General features: G+C 41.0%; 1 protein-coding gene across 3 annotated transcripts; it reads left to right on the forward strand.

The window, feature by feature from the left end:
• The first annotated feature begins 2,506 nt into the window (after nt 1-2,506).
• On the forward strand, nt 2,507-23,220 carry LOC110497265 (CD209 antigen-like protein E). 3 transcript variants are annotated; one of them, XM_036953891.1, is made up of 6 exons: nt 2,507-2,772; nt 6,364-6,477; nt 6,573-6,890; nt 7,028-7,152; nt 7,247-7,347; nt 23,058-23,220. In XM_036953891.1, exons 1-6 carry the CDS (start codon nt 2,631-2,633, stop codon nt 23,203-23,205), a joined length of 948 nt encoding a protein of 315 aa, XP_036809786.1. In that variant the 5' UTR covers nt 2,507-2,630; the 3' UTR covers nt 23,206-23,220. The 3 variants fall into 3 exon arrangements, with proteins under 3 accessions (XP_036809786.1, XP_021428954.2, XP_021428955.2); XM_021573279.2 differs by lacking the exon at nt 23,058-23,220 and adding an exon at nt 7,695-8,102; XM_021573280.2 differs by lacking the exon at nt 23,058-23,220 and adding an exon at nt 7,695-8,102 and having other exon boundaries at nt 6,379-6,477.
• The last annotated feature ends 1,069 nt before the right edge of the window (nt 23,221-24,289 follow it).

Genomic DNA, 24,289 nt, shown 5'->3' on the forward strand with positions numbered 1-24,289 from the left:
GCCCGTACGGGAGTTGTAGTGATGAGACAAGATAGTAGCCACTACAACAATTGGATACCACGAAATTGGGGAGAAAAAGGGGTAAAATTAAAAAAATTAAATAAAAAAAAATAAAAAATGATAAATACAATCCACCTCTGTGTAATCAAGTCTCCGTATAAATGCACCTGCACTGTGATAGTCTCAGAGGTCCGTTAAAAGCACAGAGAGCATCAACTTTCATCAACAACTTTCGCAAGGCACTGTATACAGTGTTGTAACGATGTACAAATGGTTAATGTACAAAAGGGAAAATAAATCAACATAAATACAGAGCCTTGAGGCCTCATTTATAAATACTACTACTACTTAACCAATCAGAGTCTAAGCCCTGTTCTGTCCATAGTTTTCCACCATTTCAGTCCCATTCACCGTAGAAACGGCCAACAGAACCTGAGGAACCTTTACCGTCCGAGCCACCAACGATCGCAGATTCACTTCTTCCTTCCCTGCCAACATCTCCATGGTGACTGGGGGCGCTGCGGCCAACGGTACAGTGAGCCTCATGGTGCCCGCCAGCACCCCGTCAGGAACAGATGTAACCCTGTCCGTTGTCAGCAAAGTAAGGGTCTTGTTTCAAAACTCTAAAATGGCCTCCTTTTCTCATATTCTCTCTCCCTCACAACCACTGATTTGAGCGAATTGGTGGCTGTAAGCTACCAGTTGTTATCAGCTACATTAGCTCTTGCTCTCTCTCTCCCTCTATCCCCTCTCCCTCTCTCCCCCTTCTCCTCCTTCCTCCCTCCAGGTGACAGATTTTACATCTCCCAGTGCGGACTACCAGGCGTCTCCAAGGTACCAGCGTTCCGGTCTAGAAGCCCAGTTTGGATTGCACCTACAGTTTTGTTTTGGTACTGCAGTTTAACGGAGGCTCGGCCCAGAAAGACAATATTCCAAACACGGCCACATTGAGAATCCAAATGAGAAAATTCCAAATAAGACAATTTAGTCATCACATTTGTGCACAAAACATCCACTGAATTATTCAAATATATGTTGCTGTGGCAGATATTTTAAAAATATTTTATCTTCATCCAGGGCAATGGGATCCTCAACACTTCTACAGTCGTGCGCCTCAGGGCCAATAATGTGACCCGGGTGGCCTACAGAGCAACCTGCTGTTCAAAGAAGGTAGAGCTGGTGGTAGTGGACAGGGCAGGCAACGAGGGTGTGTGTCTGGGCTCAGTGAAGGACTCTGTGGGGGTGGTTGTGAACTCTACAGGCCAGGGCCCCGTCCATCGTTTCAACGATGTTCTAAGATTAATTTAGCCTTAATCTGCTACTTAGCCTTAGCATTTCGCTACACTCGCATTAACATCTGCTAACCATGTGTATGTGACAAATAAAATTTGATTTGATTTGAATATGCTTTTGGGAAACTGTGCCCAGGTGCCCAACTCTACAGCTGTACCTGTAGTTAGTACTACATCCACCCAGGTCTCTGTCACCAACACTACAGCTGTACCTGTAGTTAGTATTACATCCACCCAGGTCTCTGTCACAAACACTACAGTTGTACCTGTATTTAGTACAACATCCACCCAGGTCTCTGTCACCAACACTACAGTTGTACTTGTAATTAGTACTACGTCCAACAGAGGGCCAGCTTTGACTCTGTCCCTGTATCTAAGGATCTGTGTGATGCCTTCTCTCCTCCTGTGGAAGAGATTAGAGCTGTAGAGTTGTATAATAGTTAATGTAGATAGATGTCATGTGGAACAGTGGAATCAGTGCAGAGAGAGTTGTGTCATTAGATGTAACTGGTATGTATGTCATGTTGTACTGAAAGACAGGGTGGATATATGAACGTTTTCTCATAATACATGTGTCAGCTTTTTATTCTTCTTTCTATTCTCTTAAAAGTGAAACTATGGAGATGTTGTCAGAACTTCTGCTTTTTCATTCTGAGTAACTCTTCATAGTCAGCATAGATAGAATAAAGACCCCTATATGGCCATCGGTGGCCGGTCACACTTCGGGGGGAAGTTTCCCCTAGGTACAGATCTAGGATCAGGTTTCCCTCCCCCAATCTTAACCTTAACCATTAGTGGTGGAAATGTAAAACCAACCTAAGATCAGCATCTAGGGGCAACTTCTCCCCCTACACCACCAGTCACAGAGTGAGATCCATAATGTGTTCTCCATGTGAAGGCTGGGGGTGCTGTAAACTCAGTCAGGATATATGTAGTGTATATGTCAATTAATAGGATCACAATTTATTTTAGCACATCCAAAATTGGGACCCTGTGAATTCACACATACATCGTATAGCATGATATATAGTAATGTAATGTATTATATTGTCACACTAAGACTGGTGGGAGTCATATCATGTATTATATTATCATACTAAGGCTGGTGGGAGTCATATAATGTATTATATTATGAAACTAAGGCTGTTGGGAGTCATGTGGTGGCCTGTGTTGTGTTGATTTCACAATTTATCATCCACTGCGGATTACTGAAAAAGAGTTTCACTACCTAAAGTCACACAGACCCAGGACAGTGCAGGAGGAAGACACAGCTATAGATGTATATTAGAGTTGAGGTTAGATGTAGAAGTTACTGTATTTTATCAGCAGTGTGTTAAGATGTCAGAGGGAGTCTATGAAAACCCAGATGGATTTAATGACGATGAGCCTGATGCAATGAAGAACACAGACATTGATGGCCAATCATATGCCAACGTAAGAGCCTTCAAGCCCAGTCCAAGAGATGGAGTTGGTGCTTCAGGTAAGATTGCACGAACACACACACACACACACACACACACACACACACACACACACACACACACACACACACACACACACACACACACACACACACACACACACACACACACACACACACACACACACACACACACACACACACACTACAGTGAGTGAGTGAGTGAGTGAGTGAGTGAGTGAGTGAGTGTGTGAGTGAGTGTGTGTGTGTGTGAGTGAGTGAGTGAGTGAGTGAGTGAGTGAGTGAGTGAGTGAGTGAGTGAGTGAGTGAGTGAGTGAGAACGTTGTCATAGTAGGTTGATGTTACATCACTTTCTCACAGATCCAGTTTTGATTTTTTTTTAAATCTCTCTCTCTTTCCATTACATTTTCAAATGCAAATAGTACTTGGCTTCTTTGATGCATCTACAGTTCTCATGGAATAACATCCATGAATCAAAACATACACTTTTAGGAACATGATTGGAAACTCTCTCTCTCTGTGTTTTTCTGGTAGTTTAGTTACTATGCTGATAAAGTCCTTCAGTATGTACTGTAACTCGCCACTGTGTATTTCCAACCTAGTCTCAAAACATGTTGTATTATTCTGTACGTATATCAGAGACACTCCATTTTAATATGATATATTACCTTTCATATGGTATGTATCAGTTTGTGGATGCCCATCAACCATGTTGTATGAATTGTTACAAATTACAATGTGTATGATATGTTACGAATTTGCAAAAACAAACAATATGTTACGAATGTCCTAAAGATATGAATTCTACTAACATTAGCAAGCTGGTAGTAATTACTATGTTGATGGTTGGATACAGTGGTACGGAGGAGAGGAGATAAGAGGATAGGAGGAGAGGAGATAGGAGGAGAGGAGAAAGGAGTAGATATGAGGAGGTGAGGAGATAGGTGGAGAGGAGAGACTAATTGAGATAGAGCCTTAGTGTCAGAAAGACACAGAGGAGGAAGAAGAAAATTAGAAGACAAATAATTGTTGTGTTTAGATTTAGAGGAGAGAATGTAGACATACTGTACTCTGTAAAATTATTCTTCATTATTTTTATTAGAAACATGTCATGTGATTTTGTAAAAAAGTGGGACCAATTATTAGCCTATGCTTATCACTTTAATAATAAGAATAACAAAGCACAGATTAATAAATGAAGGAACAAAGTTCTTTGACAAGGTCGACCAGCTTCCTGATTGAATGTGATTGGATACTTAAATCTGTGTGACCTGGACACACACAGAGGGCAGAACATTACTGAGAGGAAACACTCACACTGTTTGGGATAGGGGGCAGCATTTTCACGTTCGGATGAAAAGCGTGCCCAGAGTAAACTTCCTGCTACTCAGTCCCAGAAACTAATATATGCATATTATTAGTATTGTGGATAGAAAACACGCTGATGTTTCTAAAACTGTTTGAATGATGTCTGTGAGTATAACAGAACTCATATGGCAGGCAAAAACCTGAGAAAAAAATCCAACCAGGAAGTGGGAAATCTGAGGTTCATCGTGTTTCAAGTCATTGCCTATCGAATATACAGTGTCTATGGGGTGGTCATAATGCACTTTCTACGGCTTCCACTAGATGTCAACAGTCTTTAGAACCTTGTTTGAGGCTTCTACTGTGAGGAATGAGGGAAGGAGAGCTCTTTGAGTCAGGTGTCTGCCAGAGTGGCATGAGTTGATCATGCGCGCTCACGTGACAGCGACCTGCGTTCCACTGCAATTCTACAAACAAAGGAATTCTCCGGTTGAAACATTATTGAAGAGTTATGTTAAAAAATCCTAAAGATTGATTATATACGTTGTTTGACATGTTTCTACGGAATGTAACGGAACTTTTTTGAATTTTCGTCTGGACCTAGTGATCGCGGTTCATGAATTTAGATTTGTGAACTCTAGGCTCGAACAAGGAGGTATTTGGACAAAAATGATGGACTTTAACCGCTGTGTCAGATTTTTTTTAAACTTTACAGAAAAAGCATAATCTGAGATCGGCGCTCAGAGCCTAAACCAGCCAAAAGAAATATCTGCCATTTTGCTCAGTCAACATTAGTCACAAATAGCATGATAAATATTCACTTACCTTTGATGATCTTCATCAGAATGCACTCCCAGGAATCGCAGTTCCACAATAAATGCTTGTTTTGTTCGATAATGTCCATCATTTATGTCCAATAGCTTCTTTTGTTCGGGCGTTTGGTAAACATATCCAAAAGCGCGATCTGGCCCAGTCGGACGAAACGTTCAAAAAGTTATATTACAGGTCGAAGAAACTTGTCAAACTAAGTATAGAATCAATCTTCAGGATGTTTTTATCATAAAGGATCAATAATGTTCCAACCGGAGAATTCCATTGTCTGTTGAAAAGCCATGGAACGAGAGCTAACTCTCTCGTGACCACGCATCATGAGGCTGTGACACTCTGCCAGACCACTCACTCAAACAGCACTCAACAGCTCTCATCCGGTCCCACTTCACACTACAAGCCTCATTCAAGTTTCTAAACACTGTTGACATCTAGACATCAACATTACCCATATCCCACTGTGTATTCGATAGGGCTGAGTTCAAAAACTACAAACCTTAGATTTACCACTCCCTGTTGGGATTTTTTCTCGGGTTTTTGCCTGACATATGAGTTCTGTTATACTCACAGATATCATTCAAACCGTTTTAGAAACTTCAGAGTGTTTTCAATACAATACTACTAATAATATGCATATATTAGCATCTGGGACTGAGTAGGAGGCAGTTCACTCTGGGCACACATTTCATCCAAAAGTGAAAATGCTGCCCCCTAGCCCAAAGAAGTTAACAGGATATAAAACATAATATACTGTCCATTGTACAGTGTGTAGATACATAAAGTACCAAAGTATATTTTAAGGGGGCAATTAGAATTAGCCTTTATATGGAGCAGTCTGAGGATATTTATGCTACTGTAGACAGGGAGAGCTGTGGACAGGATACTGTGAACAGGAGCACAGATAAACAACCTGAATCTCAGAACACTGGTAAGTACACAGTAGTCATAGAGACACACATGGAAGTTTAAACTAATGGTTCTTATCCTTCCACTTGCCGCATAAACAATTGTGCCTATGTTAATGTGATGCGGTTGGCCGATGCCTCATACCCCAAGACTTCAAAAGTCAACTGAGTAAAATAAACTGTAACAAACAGATTATTACATATTCAAAAACGGAATACAACGTGTCTTCCAAATATAGGTCTTACTTCATAAGGGAAAGCTTTGGAATTGATATACTTATGGAAAAGGATACATTAAATGCTAAATACTACATCTCCTAAATGAAACATTGTTCCTTTAAGACTAGAGGTTAAATGATCTGAAATGTTCGAGGCTCTGTATTTTAGGATGTTTACTAACTGCTGAAACATTAATTTTGATGTTCATAAAGTCCAATGCAAATCGCCAATGTGCATTTCCAACATGGTCTCATTGCATTTGTATTATTATGTACGTAAATCCGAGTCACAAGTCCCCCTCAACAGGAAGAGAGATGGTGTGAGAAAACATCACTTTAAAAGTGTGATTGTGTCTCATTGATGCTATGTACAGTACCTGTGTCCACAGAGCCTGATAGCTCAGGGAAGAGACCCTTCCTAGTTGCTGCAGTGTGTCTGGGGCTGCTGTGTGTTCTACTGGCTGGGATCATAGGCCTGTCTGTCTACTGTAAGTCTGAAGTTATAATTCCTACAATTCACCAGCATTCACCTACAATTCACCAGATTATCAATTTTATTGATACACTGTTGTTGTTAAAACAGATTATGGGGTCTCTAAGAGCTTCTTAGCCTATAAGACCAACTCATCTGCAGTGATAGAACAGCTACAGACCAGCTACAACAACCTGACTAAAGAGAGAGACCAGATACAGACCAGTTACAACACAATGACTAAAGAGAGAGAATACCTACAGACCAGCAACAACAACCTGACTAAAGAGAGAGACCAGCTACAGACCAGTTACAACACCATGACTAAAGAGAGAGACCAGCTACAGACCAGTTACAACACCATGACTAAAGAGAGAGACCAGCTACAGACTGAGAGAGATTTTCTTAACTGGAGGCTTACCAATCTCAGTGAGTAAACCTACAGTAATTAATTATCATTAATCCCACACAACTGATCATGAGTCTCTGTTCTTTCATTAAGTGTCCAGTGTGATAAATTGAAGGAAATTCATATTTTCATCAATATTTTCAAACCTGTTCTGAAGGCTGGCAGAAGTTTGAATCCAGTTGGTACTTCCTGTCTACTGAGTCCAAAACCTGGAAGGAGAGCAGAAAGGACTGTTTGAAGAGAGGAGCAGACCTGGTGATCATAAACAGTGATAAGGAACAGGTGAGAGAAAGAGGGAGAGGGAGTGGGGATGGGTGTGCAAGGGGTAAATATGTTCAAACATAAACGTCAGTTAATTTATCTTTCTCAACAACAGACTTTTCTCTTCAACCTCAAGAAGAGAGTCTGGATTGGTCTGACTGACTCTGTTAAGGAGGGGACCTGGAAATGGGTGGACGGCACCCCACTGACCACGAGGTGAGAGATGATAACTAATCTGTCAATACGGCTCCATTCAACCTTTTCTATACAGGTTACTGACATTGATGATAGCAGTCAACGCAGATAACTATAAAATGAAAAATGTCTACATATTATTTAGTATTATGATGTTGTAACTGTGATATCTGACTGTTTTTAACCTTGTAGGTACTGGTGTTAACCATGATATCTGACTGTTTTTAACCCTGTAGGTACTGGTATTAACCATGATATCTGACTGTTTTTAACCCTGTAGGTACTGGTGTTAATCATGATATCTGACTGTTTTGAACCCAGTAGGTACTAGTATTAACCATGATATCTGATGGTTTTTAACCCTGTAGGTACTGGAATGACAAGCAGCCTGATAGTAAAGATCCTACTGGGGAGGAGGACTGTGTTGAGATACATACAGATTGGACTCCACTTAAGGCATGGAATGACATGTCATGTGACAGGAAACTCAACTGGATTTGTGAGAAAGTGTTTTAACATCACCATGACAACGTACTATAACACATACAGCAGTTTATAGTTTACACAACTTTATTCTTCATTCTCTCTCTCTCTCTCTCTCTCTCTCACACACACTCACACACACACACACACTCTCTCTCTCTCTCTCTCTATCACACTTACACACATTTTCACACACACCCGCACACACACATACATGCAGGTACACACACGCATTCAAATGCACCTATTGTTGTAATAGTTTGTTGTATCATATTAATAAAATTCCTACTTTTTTCCTGTTTGTAGCTTCCTGTGTACCAGTAGTTATGTTTGACATATCATCAGAGTCAACAGGAAGTTAGTACATTTGACAAAAAATGTTCAATACAAATGTATTCTGCTCCAATTGAGGCCTGGTGATGACATTCTCTACATTACCAAACCACCATTACATACACTGTATAGGAGGAGGTGACTGTATCACCAATCAATGAGTGTAGTAGAGATATCAAAGGATGTTACTAAGTCATCTTTGACCGTCAGTCTTTGTTGTCAAGTCACATACAATATCAAATGCTCATATTTGACTGATGTTCCCTTATAAGGGTCCCAAAAGAGTGAAGTGGATGTTTTCAGTTGTTCAAACAGATGTCACTCAACATCTCATCCTCACTGGTTAAGCCTTCCCACCCTCAATATCCACTTGGAACAGTTTGTAGTGTCACATCTATTGTCTGGACATTATAATGATGATGATGATGATGTTTGTAGTCCTGGACCTCCTGAACACGTTGATGTATATTTGGGAGTAAACAGAGGGTCCAAATCAGCAGAAAGGTGAAAGGAAGGAGGAGTTCTGGAAACTCCCTGAATTATCTTGGGGCTGTTAAATATGATATTTAATATATGTTAACAACTAGTCTTTGTTCTCCACTTCCCCTCTATGATCTATATCTTCCTGGTATGATAGTGTCCTGTCCATCATCACAAATAGCAAGTCCCATTCCCTGGACAGGAGGACTGTGTTGAGATATACTCTGGACAAGATGACCATGTAGAGACATGGAATAATTTATATTGTTCTGCAGAAAATGGTTTAACAATAACCACTGTAACAATGTCTCACACTCACACAACTACACACGCAAGTTTTCAAACTTGTAAACATTTTTGTATTATCATAGCCACAACTTCCCGTGAAATGTTGTTGTTTCTTCCATAGAGTTAACAGCTACAGCAGTCACACACACTGATGACTCAGAGACAGAGATATCACAAGAAGCAGAGACTTAACGTATAGAGGGCCTGCAGTTGACGTACGACGCCTCCAGGCGGCCATGTTGGAAGACCACCACATTAATTCTAGAACAAGAGACTTAATGTACAGTTGGGGGGGACACGAGTCCCCATCCTTGGAAAAATATGATTTTTCTCCACAATATATCAATGTAAACAAAACTATGGAACATCAATAATATTAATAATACGCAATGAAAGCACTTGTGCTGATCATAGACACTTAATAGCGTGTTTTTAAGTTTCAAAAGATTGTCACACCTCGCCTTTTGCCACACAATGGTTTAATCCACAGCCTCCCACAACCTAGCAGTGTTACATGATGCAGGTACTGTGCATGTGTGGGAATCTGACAGTCTGTTTTTGGTGGCTGACCTCCAGTAAGTAGTTCAAACAAAGGATATGTTAGACATTTCTTTACTTCTCCAACTCAATACAAGAAAACACATTTATAACCGTCACCAGTCTTCATTTTCGCTGCATCAACTTACAGATCACTCTCTATGTTAGCTAGCGGTTAGCTGATGATTGCCAGCTAGCTACAGTAACATCAACCAGTTTTTGCAGCTATTTGAATATGAGTCAATGAGAGAAGCTAGCAATGCAATGTACTGTTCCTTAGCTGGCAAAGTAACAGAGGGTTGATGTCTACCGTCTGAAAGGCCCTCAATGCACGTAACTAACGTGAGGTTGATCCAGTCAATCTCACCATAGCGATTTTGTTTTATGTTGGCAGGGTTCACACACACAATAGCTACATTTGCAGAGCTAGCGCGCAAACTAATAAAAACATTAGCTAACAAGCTAGCTAGTACCTATTACATTTATGTGGTGTCGTCAAAGATGGAATCTTTGCTAACATCAGTTTATTCCAAGATTAGCATGCAGCTGTAGTGCTTCGAAGTCCCTGTGATAAGGTTTGCGATAAACTGAACTCCCAAATGAACAGAACTACACTCTCTTCTACCATTGTCTTAAATATCTTTAATGGTCTCGTTGCAAAAGGTAAATTGTCGCTAGGGGACTTGGAAGCACCCGTGTGCCGATCTTGGAGTAAACTGACGATAGCAAAGATTATAGCAAACACCACAGAAACGGAACTGGTGCTTGCTAGCTCTGCAAGTTCAGCTATTGTTGGAAGCCAGCCAATATAAAACATAAACTATATTAAAAGTACAAAACGTTGCAGAATACGTTGTGTAAATGGTGAACTCATACAGCTGTCAACCCTTGTCACTGCAATCCGTTTCACATTTGCCAGCTGACTAGCTAGCTTCCTTTTAGATCGAAGCCCAACTAGAATGATAGAAGATGATGATAGAAGAACATCTATAATGATAGAAGATGATAGATGATGATGGCAGCAAGCCAGGTAGAAAAATGGCAGAGAAAAGACGGACATCAAGAGTATTTTTCAGAAACCAAAACGCAAAGTAAGAACCCCCTACTAGCCTAATATCTCAGACTTGTTGATAAAATGTTCATAAGAAAGAAGTGAAATGATAATGGGAATGTTTCACAATGATGTCATTAGGCAGAGCAGGCTACAGATGGCACACATACAGTAGAGCTGGGGACAGATGGGCAGGGACAGACTGGCAGAGACAGACTGGCAGGGACAGATGGGCAGGGACAGACTGGCAGAGACAGGGAGTCTCAGGTAAGTTTGTTGAGTCTTTGTTTGGCAACATTATGAAAGGTTCTCTCTTTTTTAGACTTGTAAAATTGGGACATAAATGGAAAATGCCATGGATACCCCCACTCTCAACTTAAACTGGTGACTGAACTAAGATTTGTTAAAGGCAATGGTATTGCGGTTGTGATTAATTATGTAGTTTTGGGTACCAGTAGTTAGGAGTATGGCAAAAACCTTATTTATTTTCTAGGAGGCAGACTGTGAGTCAGTGAGGGTGGTGAAACAGAAAGAGCCACGGAGAGAGACTTCAGAGGACTGTCTCACAGCCACGGCAGGACCAGGTATCAACCTTGTTGCCAGCAGCACCAGTATAAGAGACAGTGACACGCCATTGTCCAGTTACCTCAGTGATGGCACAAAACCATTTCAGCCACACCCACAATTTATAGAACTGCAAACTCTTGCCAACAGAGTGTTGAGGTTTCAAGAGAGATGGTTTTGCGATTTCCCCTGGCTACATTATAATCCATCAATGAAAGGAGTGTTGTGTTTTCACTGTAGCCAAGGGTTTTCAAGCCAGCCATCTTTTGGCCAAAGAGCGGATGTTGCCTTCATTAGTGCAGGATTTAGGAACGGGTGGAAAAGCCATTGAATAATTCACAGCACATCAAAACAGCCAAACCCACCGCCACTGTGTAACGGTAACAGCACACCAGCTAAATCCAATCAGTGTCCAGTTATCCAGCGCGTGGGGTAAACAGTAGAAATGACGAAAGCTACCTTGCACTGTATGAGAAAGCAACAACATTGATTGACTCCATTGAGTCCATTGAGACACACTCAAGACGATTTGCTGGCAAAGCAGTGGATCACTATAGGGCAGTATTTTTTAAAGTGTTGGACGGTGTGGAGGTTCAGTTTGACGACCGTTTTGAACAGGACAGTCTAAACATTCTGTAAAAGTTGGAAAGAGTGCTTCTCACGAGGGGAGTTGGATGAGTCTCTAGATCAGTACCCTGAGCTGAACATAGATTCTCTTTCAGTGCAGATCCCTCTCTTTGCAACAAATACCCCTGTAGCAGCAGTGGAGAGGCAGCAGAGGTCCTCAGGAGGCTTCCAGTGGAGGTGCAGGGGGTTGGTTGACCAAGTTGAGGTGCTGAACAGAATTCTGTTTGTGGTACCAGTGTCTTCATGTGAGGCTAAGAGGAGTTTCAGTGCACTCCGTAGGTTAAAGACTTGGCTACGGGCCAGCAGGGGCCAAGAGAGACTGAACGGCGTAGTTGTCTGTAATGTACATTAAGACAGGCTGGATCTCGAGGGAAAATATCTGCCAGCAATTTGTTGGATCCTTTGAAACCTACAAACATATGTTTGTTTCTTTTGTTCAGTAGTGTGTATAGCAGTGGTTCTCAACATTTTTGGGGTACTGGAACCCCTGCATATTTTGAGGCAAGGTGGGCAAGGTTTTGAGTGGTCCTCAGGGACCCCCACCCCCTCTATATTATATGTAAAGTTACTGTAATCCTTGTGGTGCTGAATACGTTCATTACACTTTTCACGGACCCTTTACAATTACACCAGGGACCCCTAGGGGTCCATTGACCCCTGTTTGTGAACCCCTGCTGTATAGTGTGATATTTGTCCTTTTGTTTAGTAGTTTTCAGTTTTTAGTACATGACAGTACACTTACTAATTATTTATATTATGTTATTTTATTTAAAATGGCATACATTGTGTCACATACTTGTCCATAGCTGCTGTTTGAAGGGTTGAGACACTGACTGAACAATAAATATGTATTTTTGAAGGACATTTTGGTTGATTTATTTGGGTTATTCATTGAAGTAGTTATTTTGCTTTTACAACTGTACTTATTCTGAGCTTTCTGTTCTACTGTAGTAGACTCAGGCCAGTGGCACATGTTTAATGACTATATAAATGTATCAGAAAAAGTCAAATAAAAAGGTATACGGAGACCAACTTTGTGATGCTTCTCAATGGAGATGATTTTAGATGAGATCACACCATGTTCATTGTATTTATGAAAACTGCACCCATACACAGTGTACCATTGCCACCTACTGGCCTTATCTTGGTATTGCTGGTTGTAAATACAAATACCTGCATACATACTGGACTGATAAGGAACACTGCTATAACTATTATTAGTTGTAGTATTATAATGATTTAAACATTTGAACAAGTTGGGACAACCCTTCAGTTAACTACTGTACCTATCAATTATCCAGATGTAGTAATTATGGTTCCTCAATATATATTTAACATATTACAACGTAGGCTATGTGTTACAGCAGGAATTGCCCCCCCCCCCCCCCCCCCCCCCCCCCCGGAATTGCTCTTGAGAAAATGTAATGTAATTGTCCAATCCAAAGTTGATATCAGCTTTTGCCCCTGCAGTAGACCGACATAGAAAGAAAGACCCTGACATTGTTAAATATGTCAAAGGTCATCTATACTGAACCAGATATGAACAAGAATGTCAAGTTTGACAGAGGTGAGATGGAGGAGAGGATTGTGGATATCTACGTCAGCGCAGACACCCTGAGACATAAATGTCTCTTGTATGTGTCCACAGAGCTTGATTGCTCAGGGAAGAGACCCTTCCTAGTTGCTGCAGTGTTTCTGGGGCTGTGTGTGTTCTACTAGCTGGGATCATAGGCCTGTCGGTCTACTGTGAGTTTGTGTCTAAGTTCATTGCTTATCACATAGTTGTAAGAAGTACAGGCTACTAAGCCTATTTAACTTGTGTTTTACCTAGTAATTATGTGTTTATACTTTATAGATAACAGAGACAAAGATTCTGAGGATAAAAGAAACAACTTGTCAGAGTTTTCCCTTAATAAGACCAACACAACTGAAGAAAGAGACCAGCTACAGACCAGATACAACCACCTGAATGAAGAGAGAGACCAGTTACAGATCAGATACAACAACCTGACTAAAGAGAGAGACCAGCTACAGACCAGATACAACAACCTGACTGAAGAGAGTGACCAGCTACAGACCAGATACAACAACCTGACTAAAGAGAAAGGCCATATTCAGTCAAAGATTTTTGAGATATAAACTGATAAATTAGAAGTAAAATCAACAATAACTATATATCAATGGGTTTATGAGTATAGAGATAATGGCTAAGTGTCTCAATGTTTTCACCTTTGCTGAGAGAGAGGAGAGAGGAGAGAGAGAGAGGTGGAACAAGTATACTTTTCATCAGTACACTAATATGTTTGCATTATTTTATAAATATACCAATTGTGACATAAGCTTTATCTTTCTCGACAACAGACATTTGTCTTCAACCTCCACATGAGAGCCTGGATTGGTCTGACTGACTCTGTTACTGAGGGGATCTGGAAGTGGGTGGACGGCACATCACTGACCACAGGGTGAGAGATTTGACCATTTTAGCAGGTGAAATGGAGACAAAAAACAAATATATTTTGCTTCCAATCATGTTCATAAAAATGTATGTTTCGACTCATTAATGTCATTCATTGAGAACTATAGATGTATTTTAGAAACCAGGTAATATTTACATATGAAAAGGTAAACTAAATGTGTTGATGGCCCATTCTTGCTAATTTTACGATCATCTTACAGTGTTTCTTTAAAACTGTAAAAACATAAGACTATGTGTATAATTGAGAAGGATGTTTGTACCACAGTGTCTGACTGTGTGGTTCTCTGTGTTGTTTAGGTACTGGAGGACAGGACAGCCCGATGATGGTGGGCAAGAGGACTATTGAGGTATACAATGGACAAGATGACCCTGTAAAGACATGGAATGATGACAAATGTGGCACAAATCTCAACTGGATCTGTGAGAAAGAGGTGTAACAATAACACAGTAACAAACAGTCTTTCTCTCTCTCCCCCTTTCTCTCTCTCCCTTTCTCTCTCTCTCCCTCTAATGGTTGGATAAGGTCCTGAATGGTTAGGTGATGATTCCACCTAGTGGTTAAAGTGAGAGATGAACTCACCATAGAAGTGAAATAGTGGAATGACAGACTGTCTCAAAACACATTGAAGAACATAATCCTAGGGGACTGACCTTGGTCCCTCTCCTCTAATAGGGTTGAAAGGAGGAGAGGAGATAAAGTCTTAGTGTCAGAGAGCCATAAAGGAGGAAGAAGAAAATAAAGAGAAAGATAGAAAAATAAGACAATTAATTGTTGTGTTTAGATTTAGAGGAGTATGTAGACATACTGTACTCTAGAAAATGATTCTTCTTTATTTTTATTAGAAACATGTCATGTGATTTGCCGTAGACTTATCCTTAGTAAAATAAAATTGGGACCAATTATTAACCAATGCTTATCACTTTAATGATATGAATAACAAAGTCACTTATGAATAAAAAAGGGAACAGTTGTCTTTAACAAGGCATACCAGCTTCATGATTGAATGAGATTGAATACTGAGAGGGCACACTCACACACAAACAAAAACAATGCTAATGAAAGGTGAGAATGACTCACAACCTTCACTGTACAAGGGACAACGTGTAGGTGACCAATGGCAACACCAAGCACCAGAGGACCTGTCTGCTACACACTCATCATGGTGTCTAATGGGGTCTCCACCCTCTCCCTCTCTGTTCTGTCTGTGAACCACAGCAAGTTACAGGATGTGTCACAGCTCTATCCACCAATAAGAAACAGACCTGTGTGTCCTTAATGGCACCCTATTCTCTATATAGTGCACTACATAGGGAAATAGGATGCCATTTGGCCACCAGTTACTGAGGGAGAGAGACCAGTTACTGAGGGAGAGAGACCAGTAACTGAGGGAGAGAGAGCTGTTACTGAAGGACAGAGACCATTTCAAGAGTGAGGGAGACCAGTTAATAAGGATCAGATACCAGTTAAAGAGTGAGAGAGACCAGTTAAAGAGGCAGAGAGAAAAGTTACTGAAGGAGAGAGACCAGTTACTGAAAGAGAGAGACCAGTTACTGAAAGAGAGAGACCAGTTACAGAGGTCGAGAGACAAGTTACTGAAGGAGAGAGACCAGTTACTGAAGGAGAGAGACCAGTTACTGAAGGAGAGAGACCAGTTACAGGTGGAAAGAGACCAGTTACAGAGGGAGAGAGACACGGTACAGAGGGCGAGAGACCAGTTACAGAAGGAGAGAGACCAGGTACAGAGGGAGAGAGACAAGGTACAGAGGGAGAGAGACCAGTTACAGAGGGAGAGAGACCAGTTACAGAGGGAGAGACACCAGTTACTGACGTAGAGAGACCCGTTACAGATGGAGATGGAACCGTTACTGAAGCAGAGAGACCATTTACTAAGGGAGAGAGACCAGTTACTGAGGCAGGGGGACCAGCTAATGAGGGAGAGAAACCAGCTACTAAGGCAGAGAGACCAGCTACTGAGGCAGTGAAACCAGTTACTGAGGCAGAGAGACCAGCTACTGAAGGAGAAAGACCAGCTACTGTGGGAGAGAGACCAGTTACTGAATGAGAGTGACCAGTTACAGAATGAGAGTGACCAGTTACAGAATGAGAGTGACCAGTAACAGAATGAGAGTGACTAGTTACAGAATGAGAGTGACCAGTTACAGAATGAGAGTGACCAGTTACAGAATAAGAGTGACCAGTTACAGAATGAGAGTGACCAGTTACAGAATGAGAGTGACCAGTTACTGAATGAGAGTGACCAGTTACTGAAGGAGAGTGACCAGTTACAGAATGAGAGTGACCAGTTACAGAATAAGAGTGACCAGTTACAGAATGAGAGTGACCAGTTACAGAATGAGAGTGACTAGTTACAGAATGAGAGTGACCAGTTACAGAATGAGAGTGACCAGTTACAGAATAAGAGTGACCAGTTACAGAATGAGAATGACCAGTTACAGAATGAGAGTGACCAGTTACAGAATGAGAGAGACCAGTTACTGAAGGAGATTGACCAGTTACAGAATGAGAGTGACCAGTTACAGAATGAGAGTGACCAGTTACAGAATGAGAGTGACCAGTTACAGAATGAGAGTGACCAGTAACAGAATGAGAGTGACTAGTTACAGAATGAGAGTGACCAGTTACAGAATGAGAGTGACCAGTTACAGAATAAGAGTGACCAGTTACAGAATGAGAGTGACCAGTTACAGAATGAGAGTGACCAGTTACTGAATGAGAGTGACCAGTTACTGAAGGAGAGTGACCAGTTACAGAATGAGAGTGACCAGTTACAGAATAAGAGTGACCAGTTACAGAATGAGAGTGACCAGTTACAGAATGAGAGTGACTAGTTACAGAATGAGAGTGACCAGTTACAGAATGAGAGTGACCAGTTACAGAATAAGAGTGACCAGTTACAGAATGAGAATGACCAGTTACAGAATGAGAGTGACCAGTTACAGAATGAGAGAGACCAGTTACTGAAGGAGATTGACCAGTTACAGAATGAGAGTGACCAGTTACAGAATGAGAGTGACCAGTTACAGAATGAGAGTGACCAGTTACAGAATGAGAGAGACCAGTTACAGAATGAGAGAGACCAGTTACAGAATGAGAGAGACCAGTTACAGAATGAGAGAGACCAGTTACAGAATGAGAGAGATCAGTTACTGAGGGAGAGACAGCAGTTACTGAGTGAGAAAGACCAGTTACTGCGGGAGAGAGACCAGTTAAAGAGTGAGGGAGAACAGTTAAAGAGTGAGGGAGAACAGTTAAAGAGTGAGGGAGAACAGTTGCAGAGGCAGAGATCAGTTACTGAGGGACAGAGACACATTTGAGTGAGAGAGACCAGTTACTGAGGGAGAGAGACCAGTTACTGAGGGAGATAGACCAGTTACTGAGGGAGAGAGACCAGTTACTGAGGGAGAGAGACCAGTTACTGAGGGAGAGAGGCCAGTTACTGAGGAACAGATACCAGTTTAAGAGTGAGAGACCAGTTGCTGAGGGACAGAGAGCAATTAGAGTGAGAGAGACCAGTTACTGAGGCAGAGAGACAAGTTACTGAGGGAGAGAGACCAGTTACTGAGGCAGAGAGACCATTTACTGAAGGAGAGAGACCAGTTTTTTTATTTAAAAAAATTATTCACCTGTATTTAACCAGGTAAGCTAGTTGAGAACATGTTCTCATTTACAACTGTGACCTGGACAAGATAAAGCAAAGCAGAGGGACACAAACAACAACACATAGTTAGTTACACATGGAATGAACAGGCGTACAGTCAATAACACAATAGAAAAAATAAAGTCTATATACAGTGTGTGCAAATGGCGTGAGGTGGTAAGGTAATAAATAGGCCATAGTTACTGAGGCAGAGAGACCTATTATTGAAGGAGAGAGACCAGTTACTGAGGGAGAGAGACCAGTTACTGAGGGAGAGATCAGTTACTGAGGGAGAGATCAGTTACTGAGGGAGAGAGACCAGTTTCTGAGGGAGAGAGACCTATTACTGAAGGAGAGAGACCAGTTACTGAGGGAGAGATAAGTTACTGAGGGAGAGAGACCAGTTTCTGAGGGAGAGAGACCTATTACTGAACGAGAGAGACCAGTTACTGAGGGAGAGATCAGTTACTGAGGGAGAGAGACCAGTTTCTGAAGGAGAGATACCAGTTACTGAGGGAGAGAGACCAGTTACTGAGGAAGGGAGACCACCTTTCAGCAGGACAATAAGCTAAAACACAGTTTGACCAAGACAACACTGAATGTTCCTGAGTGGCCTTGTTACAGTTTTGACTTAAATTGTCTTGATAATCTATGGAAAGACTTGAAAATGTCTGTTTAGCAATGATCAACAATCAACTTGACAGAGCTTGAACTTTAAAATAAATCTTAAAAAATTGGCAAATATTGCACAATCTATGTGTAGAAAGCTCTTAGAGACTTACCCAGGAAGACTCACAGCTGTAATCGCCGCCAAAGTTGCTTCTACAAAGTATTGACTCAGGGGTATGAACACTTATTTTTTTTAATTTAATTTTCAATACATGTGCAAACATTTTTAAAACATGTTTTCAATTTGTTATGATTGGGTATTGTGTGTAGATGGGTGAGACAAATAATCAATTTAATCAATTTTTAATTCAGACTGTAACAAAACCAAATGTGGAATAAGTCGAGGGGTGTGAATATTTTCTGAAAGCACTGTACTTATCAAGCATGTTTCCACAGTGTCTGACTCGCTGGTTCTCTGTGTTGTTAACCATCTAGGTACAGGTATCTATCCAAATGCAATAATCTGGGTCCTGCTGGAGAGGAGGACTATGCAGAGAGAACACAGAAACATGTGAGGAGAATCTTCACTGGATTTGCGAGAAAGTGGTTGAACATCACCATGACAACATACTGTGACACATACAGCAGCCTAGTGCACACAACCTCCTCCTCCTGTCTCTCTCTCGCTCCAATTTCATCATTTAAAAGAGCGACTTACAGTAATGAGCAGTGGCGTAAAGTACTTCAGAAAAAATACTTTAGAGTACTACTAAAGTCATTTTTGGGGTATCTGTCCTTTACTATTTATATTTTTGACAACTTTTACTTCACTTCACTTTACTTCAATACTTTTTACTTTGTACATTTTCCCTGACAACTTGCACATTCATCTTCTGCACATCTATCACTCCAGTGTTAATGGTAAATTGTAATTATTTTCGCCACTCTGGACTCTTTATTGCCTTACCTCCCTAATCTTTTTACATTTACACATACACATTACACATCTATTGTGAAATTGACTGTACATTTGTTTATCCCACATGCAACTCTGTGTTGTTTGTGTCGGACTGCTTTGCTTCATCTTGGCCAGGTTGCAGTTGTAAATGAGAACTTGTTATCAACTGGCCTACCTGGTTAAATAAAGGTGGGGGGAAAAAAACTAAAGTACTCATTACATTTTGAATACTTGGCAGAACAGGAAAAATTGTGAAACACGTGGTCATCCTAACTGCATATATTCTGGCAGATTTCCAGTACATTAGACACAACATGAGATCAGTACATTAGACACAACATGAGATCAGTACATTAGACACAACATGTGGCCAGCAGCATACCACCCTGCATACCACTGCTGGTTTGCTTCTGAAGCTAAGCAGGGTTGGTCCTGGTCAGTACCTGGATGGGAGACCAGATGCTGCTAGAAGTGGTGTTGGAGGGCCAGTAGGAGGCACTCTTTCCTCTGGTCTAAAAAAATAAATATCCCAATTCCCCAGGGCAGTGATTGTACCCTACACTGCCCTGTGTAGGGTGCAGTCTTACAGATGGGACTTTAAACGGGTCTCCTGACTCTCTGAGGTCATTAAAGATCCCATGGCACTTATTGTAAGAGTAGGGGTGTTTACCCTGGCTAAATTCCCAATCTTGACCTTGAACTGTCACCCAGTTAACAATTGACTCATTCATCCCCCCCTGTAACTATTCCCCAGGTCGTTGCTGCAAATGAGAATGTGTTCTCAGTCAACTTACCTGGTAAAGTAACAGATAAATAAAAACAGGACATTAGACACAACATGAGGTCAGGACATTACACACAACATGAACAGGAGATGAAAATGCCCTGACCTTAACCACAATGTTACTATTTCATCACCTTCCTCTTTTGACATTTCCCTTTTATTCTGTGGATGAAGTCATAAACAGTTAGTCAAAGACTCAGAGCAGAGATAGGTACAGTAAAGAAACAGACACAGGGGCAACTATATTACCAGAAAACACAGTAAGTTGTTGGAGAGGTCATCTATGCTGAGCCAGATATGAACAAGAAGGTCACGTTTGACAGAGGTCAGATGGAGGAGAGGATTGTGGATATCTACGTCAGTGCAGACACCCTGAGAGATGGTGAGACCAGCACCAAGAGAGAAAAGACAGCAGACACTGCTCCTAATAATGGACCAGGAGACCAGCACTCAGGTGACACACACAAACACGCGCACACGCACACACACACACACACACACACACACACACACACACACACACACACACACACACACACACACACACACACACACACACACACACACACACACACACAAAAAAAAACATAAAATAATATGGAATGTGTCCACAGAGCCTGATAGCTCAGGGAAGAGACCCTTCCTAGTTGCTGCAGTGTTTCTGGGGCTGCTGTGTGTTCTACTACTGGCTGGGATCATAGGCCTGTCTGTCTACTGTGAGTTTGTGTCCAAGTTCATTGATTATCACCTAGTTATATAGAGGTGCTGGTTACTAAGCCAATTTACCTGGTGTTTAACCTAGTAAATATGTGTTTATACTTTATAGATAACAGAGCCATCAAAGATTCTGAGGATAAAACGATCAACTTGTCACAGAGTTTTTCCCTTTATAAGACTAACACAACTGCAGAGAGAGACCAGCTACAGACCAGATACAACAACCTGACTACAGAGAGAGACAGGCTTCAGAATTTGCTTTGTGGTCAGTGACCTTGTTTTCATACCTTTATTTATTATAAAGTACATTTTTCATTGAGATCCAGTGACTGATGGAACATAAAATGTGATGTTTATTTTATTGTATCACATTGTATCAGTGTTGTGTTGTCAAACAGAAAAAACATGTTGTTCAGACGGATGGAAGAAGTTTGAATGCAGTTGTTACTTCATCTCTACTGAGGAGAAAACCTTGGAGAAGAGCAGACAGGACTGTCTGGAGGGAGGAACAGACCTGGTGATCATAAACAGCAAAGAGGAACAGGTGAGAGGAGATAGCACGAAAGAGAAGGTTGAGGGGGGGAGGGGGGATATAGGTCTGTCGGGGGTAGATATGGTCAAACAATGAGCTTCAAAAGTATTGGGACTTTGACAAATATTTTTTGGTGGGGCTTTGTGCTCCAGCACTTTGGATTTGGAACGACACAATGTCTATGAGGTTGACGGGCAGACTGACAGCTTTCAGTTTATGGGATTTGTGCATCTTTAACTTTCTCACTCATCATTATTGACAATTCATTCAGCACTATCCGTAGTCATGGTAGCATCCACATTTATGTGGAAGTGTTTATAAAACACAATATATACTTATTTACATGTAACGTTACTCCAAATCGACACAATACATTATTAACCATTCATTTCTATTGGGCACAAAATAATGTGAAACACAACCAAAACTAATTGCAAATTCATCCAACACATTTGTAGAGTCACAAGCTAGATGTAGTCATTGCATGCTAGGAATATGGGACCAAATACTAAACACTTTGACTACTTTAATACACATATAAGTGAATTTGTCCTAATACTTTTGGTCCCCTACAATGGGGGACGATGTACAAACAGTGATGTCATTTCTAAACGGTTCACTCGATATGGATGACAAAACCCGAAACTGAAAGCTGACGGTCCGTACTTTAACCTTTAACCTTTAATGTGTCATTTCAATTCCGAAGTGCTGAAGTACAGAGCCAAAACAACAAAAAATGTGTCAGTTTCCCAAAACTTTTGGAGCTTACTCAACGCAGTGTATATTGTATCTTTCTCAACCATAGGAGTTTCTCTTCCACTTCAAGAAGAGAGTCTGGATTGGTCTGACTGACAGAGAGACAGAGGAGACCTGGAAATGGGTGGATGGAACACCACTGACCACAGAGTAAGAGATGTTATGTCACGACTTCCGCCGAAGTCAGCTCCTCTCCTTGTTCGGGCGGCGTTCGGCGATCGACGTCAATGGGCTTTCTAGCCATTGCTGCTCCATTTCTCATATGTCCATTTGTGTTTTCTTGTTCCATACACACCTGGTTTTCATTCCATAATCACACTGCATGTATTTAGTTCTCTGTTCTCCTCCATGTATTTGTGTGTAATTGTTTATTGTTATGTGGATATTGTCAGGTGCCATACTTGTGTTATCCTCTGTTTTTTTGGCACGTTTATGTTTTTATGTGCTGTTCTTTTTGGACTGGAATTAAAGTGTGCCTGTTTACTACACTCTGATCTCCTGCACCTGACTTCGCCTCCGTATATACCCCTAACATGATAACTATTCTCGCAATAATGCTCCAATGAAAATGTTTCTATACAGGTTATTATCGTTGATTATAGCAGTCAACAAAGATATCTTTAGTTATGTATATTATAATGTACATTATTTAGGATTGTAATGTTCTAACTGTGAAATCTCACGGTTTTTAACCCTGTAGGTACTGGTATTAACTGTGATATCTGACTGTTTTTAACCCTGTAGGTACTGGTATAAACCATGATATCTGACCGTTTTTAACCCTGTAGGTACTGGTATTAACCATGATATCTGACTGTTTTTTAACTCTGTATGTACTCGTATTAACCATGATATCTGACTGTTTTTAACCCTGTAGGTACTGGTATGACCCACAGCCTGATAATGCAGGTTCTACTGGGGAGGACGACTGTGTTGAGATACACAAAGATCAGAGTCCTCTAAAGGCATGGAATGACTTGTCATGTGGCAGCAAACTGAACTGGATTTGTGAGAAAGTGGTTTAACATCACCATACTGTAACACATTCATTCTCTCTCTCACTCACTCTCATTCTCACTCTTTCTCTCTCTCTCTCTCTCTCTCTCTCTCTCTCTCTCTCTCTCTCTCACACTCTTTCTCTCTCTCTCTCTCTCTCTCACTCTTTATTTCTCTCTCTCTCACACTCACTTCCATTCTCTAGTTCATATCTTCCTGGTATGATCGTGTCCTGTCCATCGTCACAAATAGCAAGTGCCAGGCTGCACACACTGGACAGCTCTCATAGAGAGATAGTGGTAGACTATGGAGATGTCTGTGTCCACTGTTTATATCAATGAAGATGTTAGAGGAATACAGTGTGTTTTAGGGGACCAGTTTCACAATAGAGCCCATCTATTTGAATGAATTTACTATATATTTGAACTACTTTTACTTATGCTTCACTATAATCTTAAAGAAAATAGTGTACTTTTATACCATATATTTTCCATGACACCCAGAAGTGCTCATTACATTTTGAATGCTTAGCAGGACAGGAACATTGTCAAATTCACACACTTATCAACAGAAAATCCCTGGTCATCCATACTGCCTCTGATCTGGTGGACTCACTAAACTCACATGCTTCGTTTGTAAATTATGTCTGAGTGTTGGAGTCAGCCCCTGGCTATCCTTAAATAAAAATAAAACTATTCAAATCGTGCCATCTGGTTTGCTTAATTTAGGAATTTTAAGTGATTTATACTTTTACTTTTACCTTTGATACTTGTATCTTTAAAACCTCATTTTTTAAAAACTTTTACTCAAGTATGGCAATTGGGTACTTTTTCCCCCACTGCTTCTTAGGTTAAATGATCAACTCATCTGCAAAGAGAGACCAGCTACAGACCAGCTACAACACCCTCACTAAAGAGAGAGAGAGCATCTACAGACCAGTTACAACACATTGCAACAGAGAAAGACCAGCTACAGACCAGTTACAACACCCAGACTAAAGAGAAAGACCAGCTACAGACCAGAGGATATGAGCCCTAGGACCATGCCTCAGGACTACCTGGCCCGATGACTCCTGGTTGTCCCCAGTCCACCTGATCGTGCTGCTGCTCCACT

Source organism: Oncorhynchus mykiss, chromosome 19, assembly GCF_013265735.2.
Source record: "Oncorhynchus mykiss isolate Arlee chromosome 19, USDA_OmykA_1.1, whole genome shotgun sequence".
NCBI lineage: Eukaryota > Metazoa > Chordata > Actinopteri > Salmoniformes > Salmonidae > Oncorhynchus > Oncorhynchus mykiss.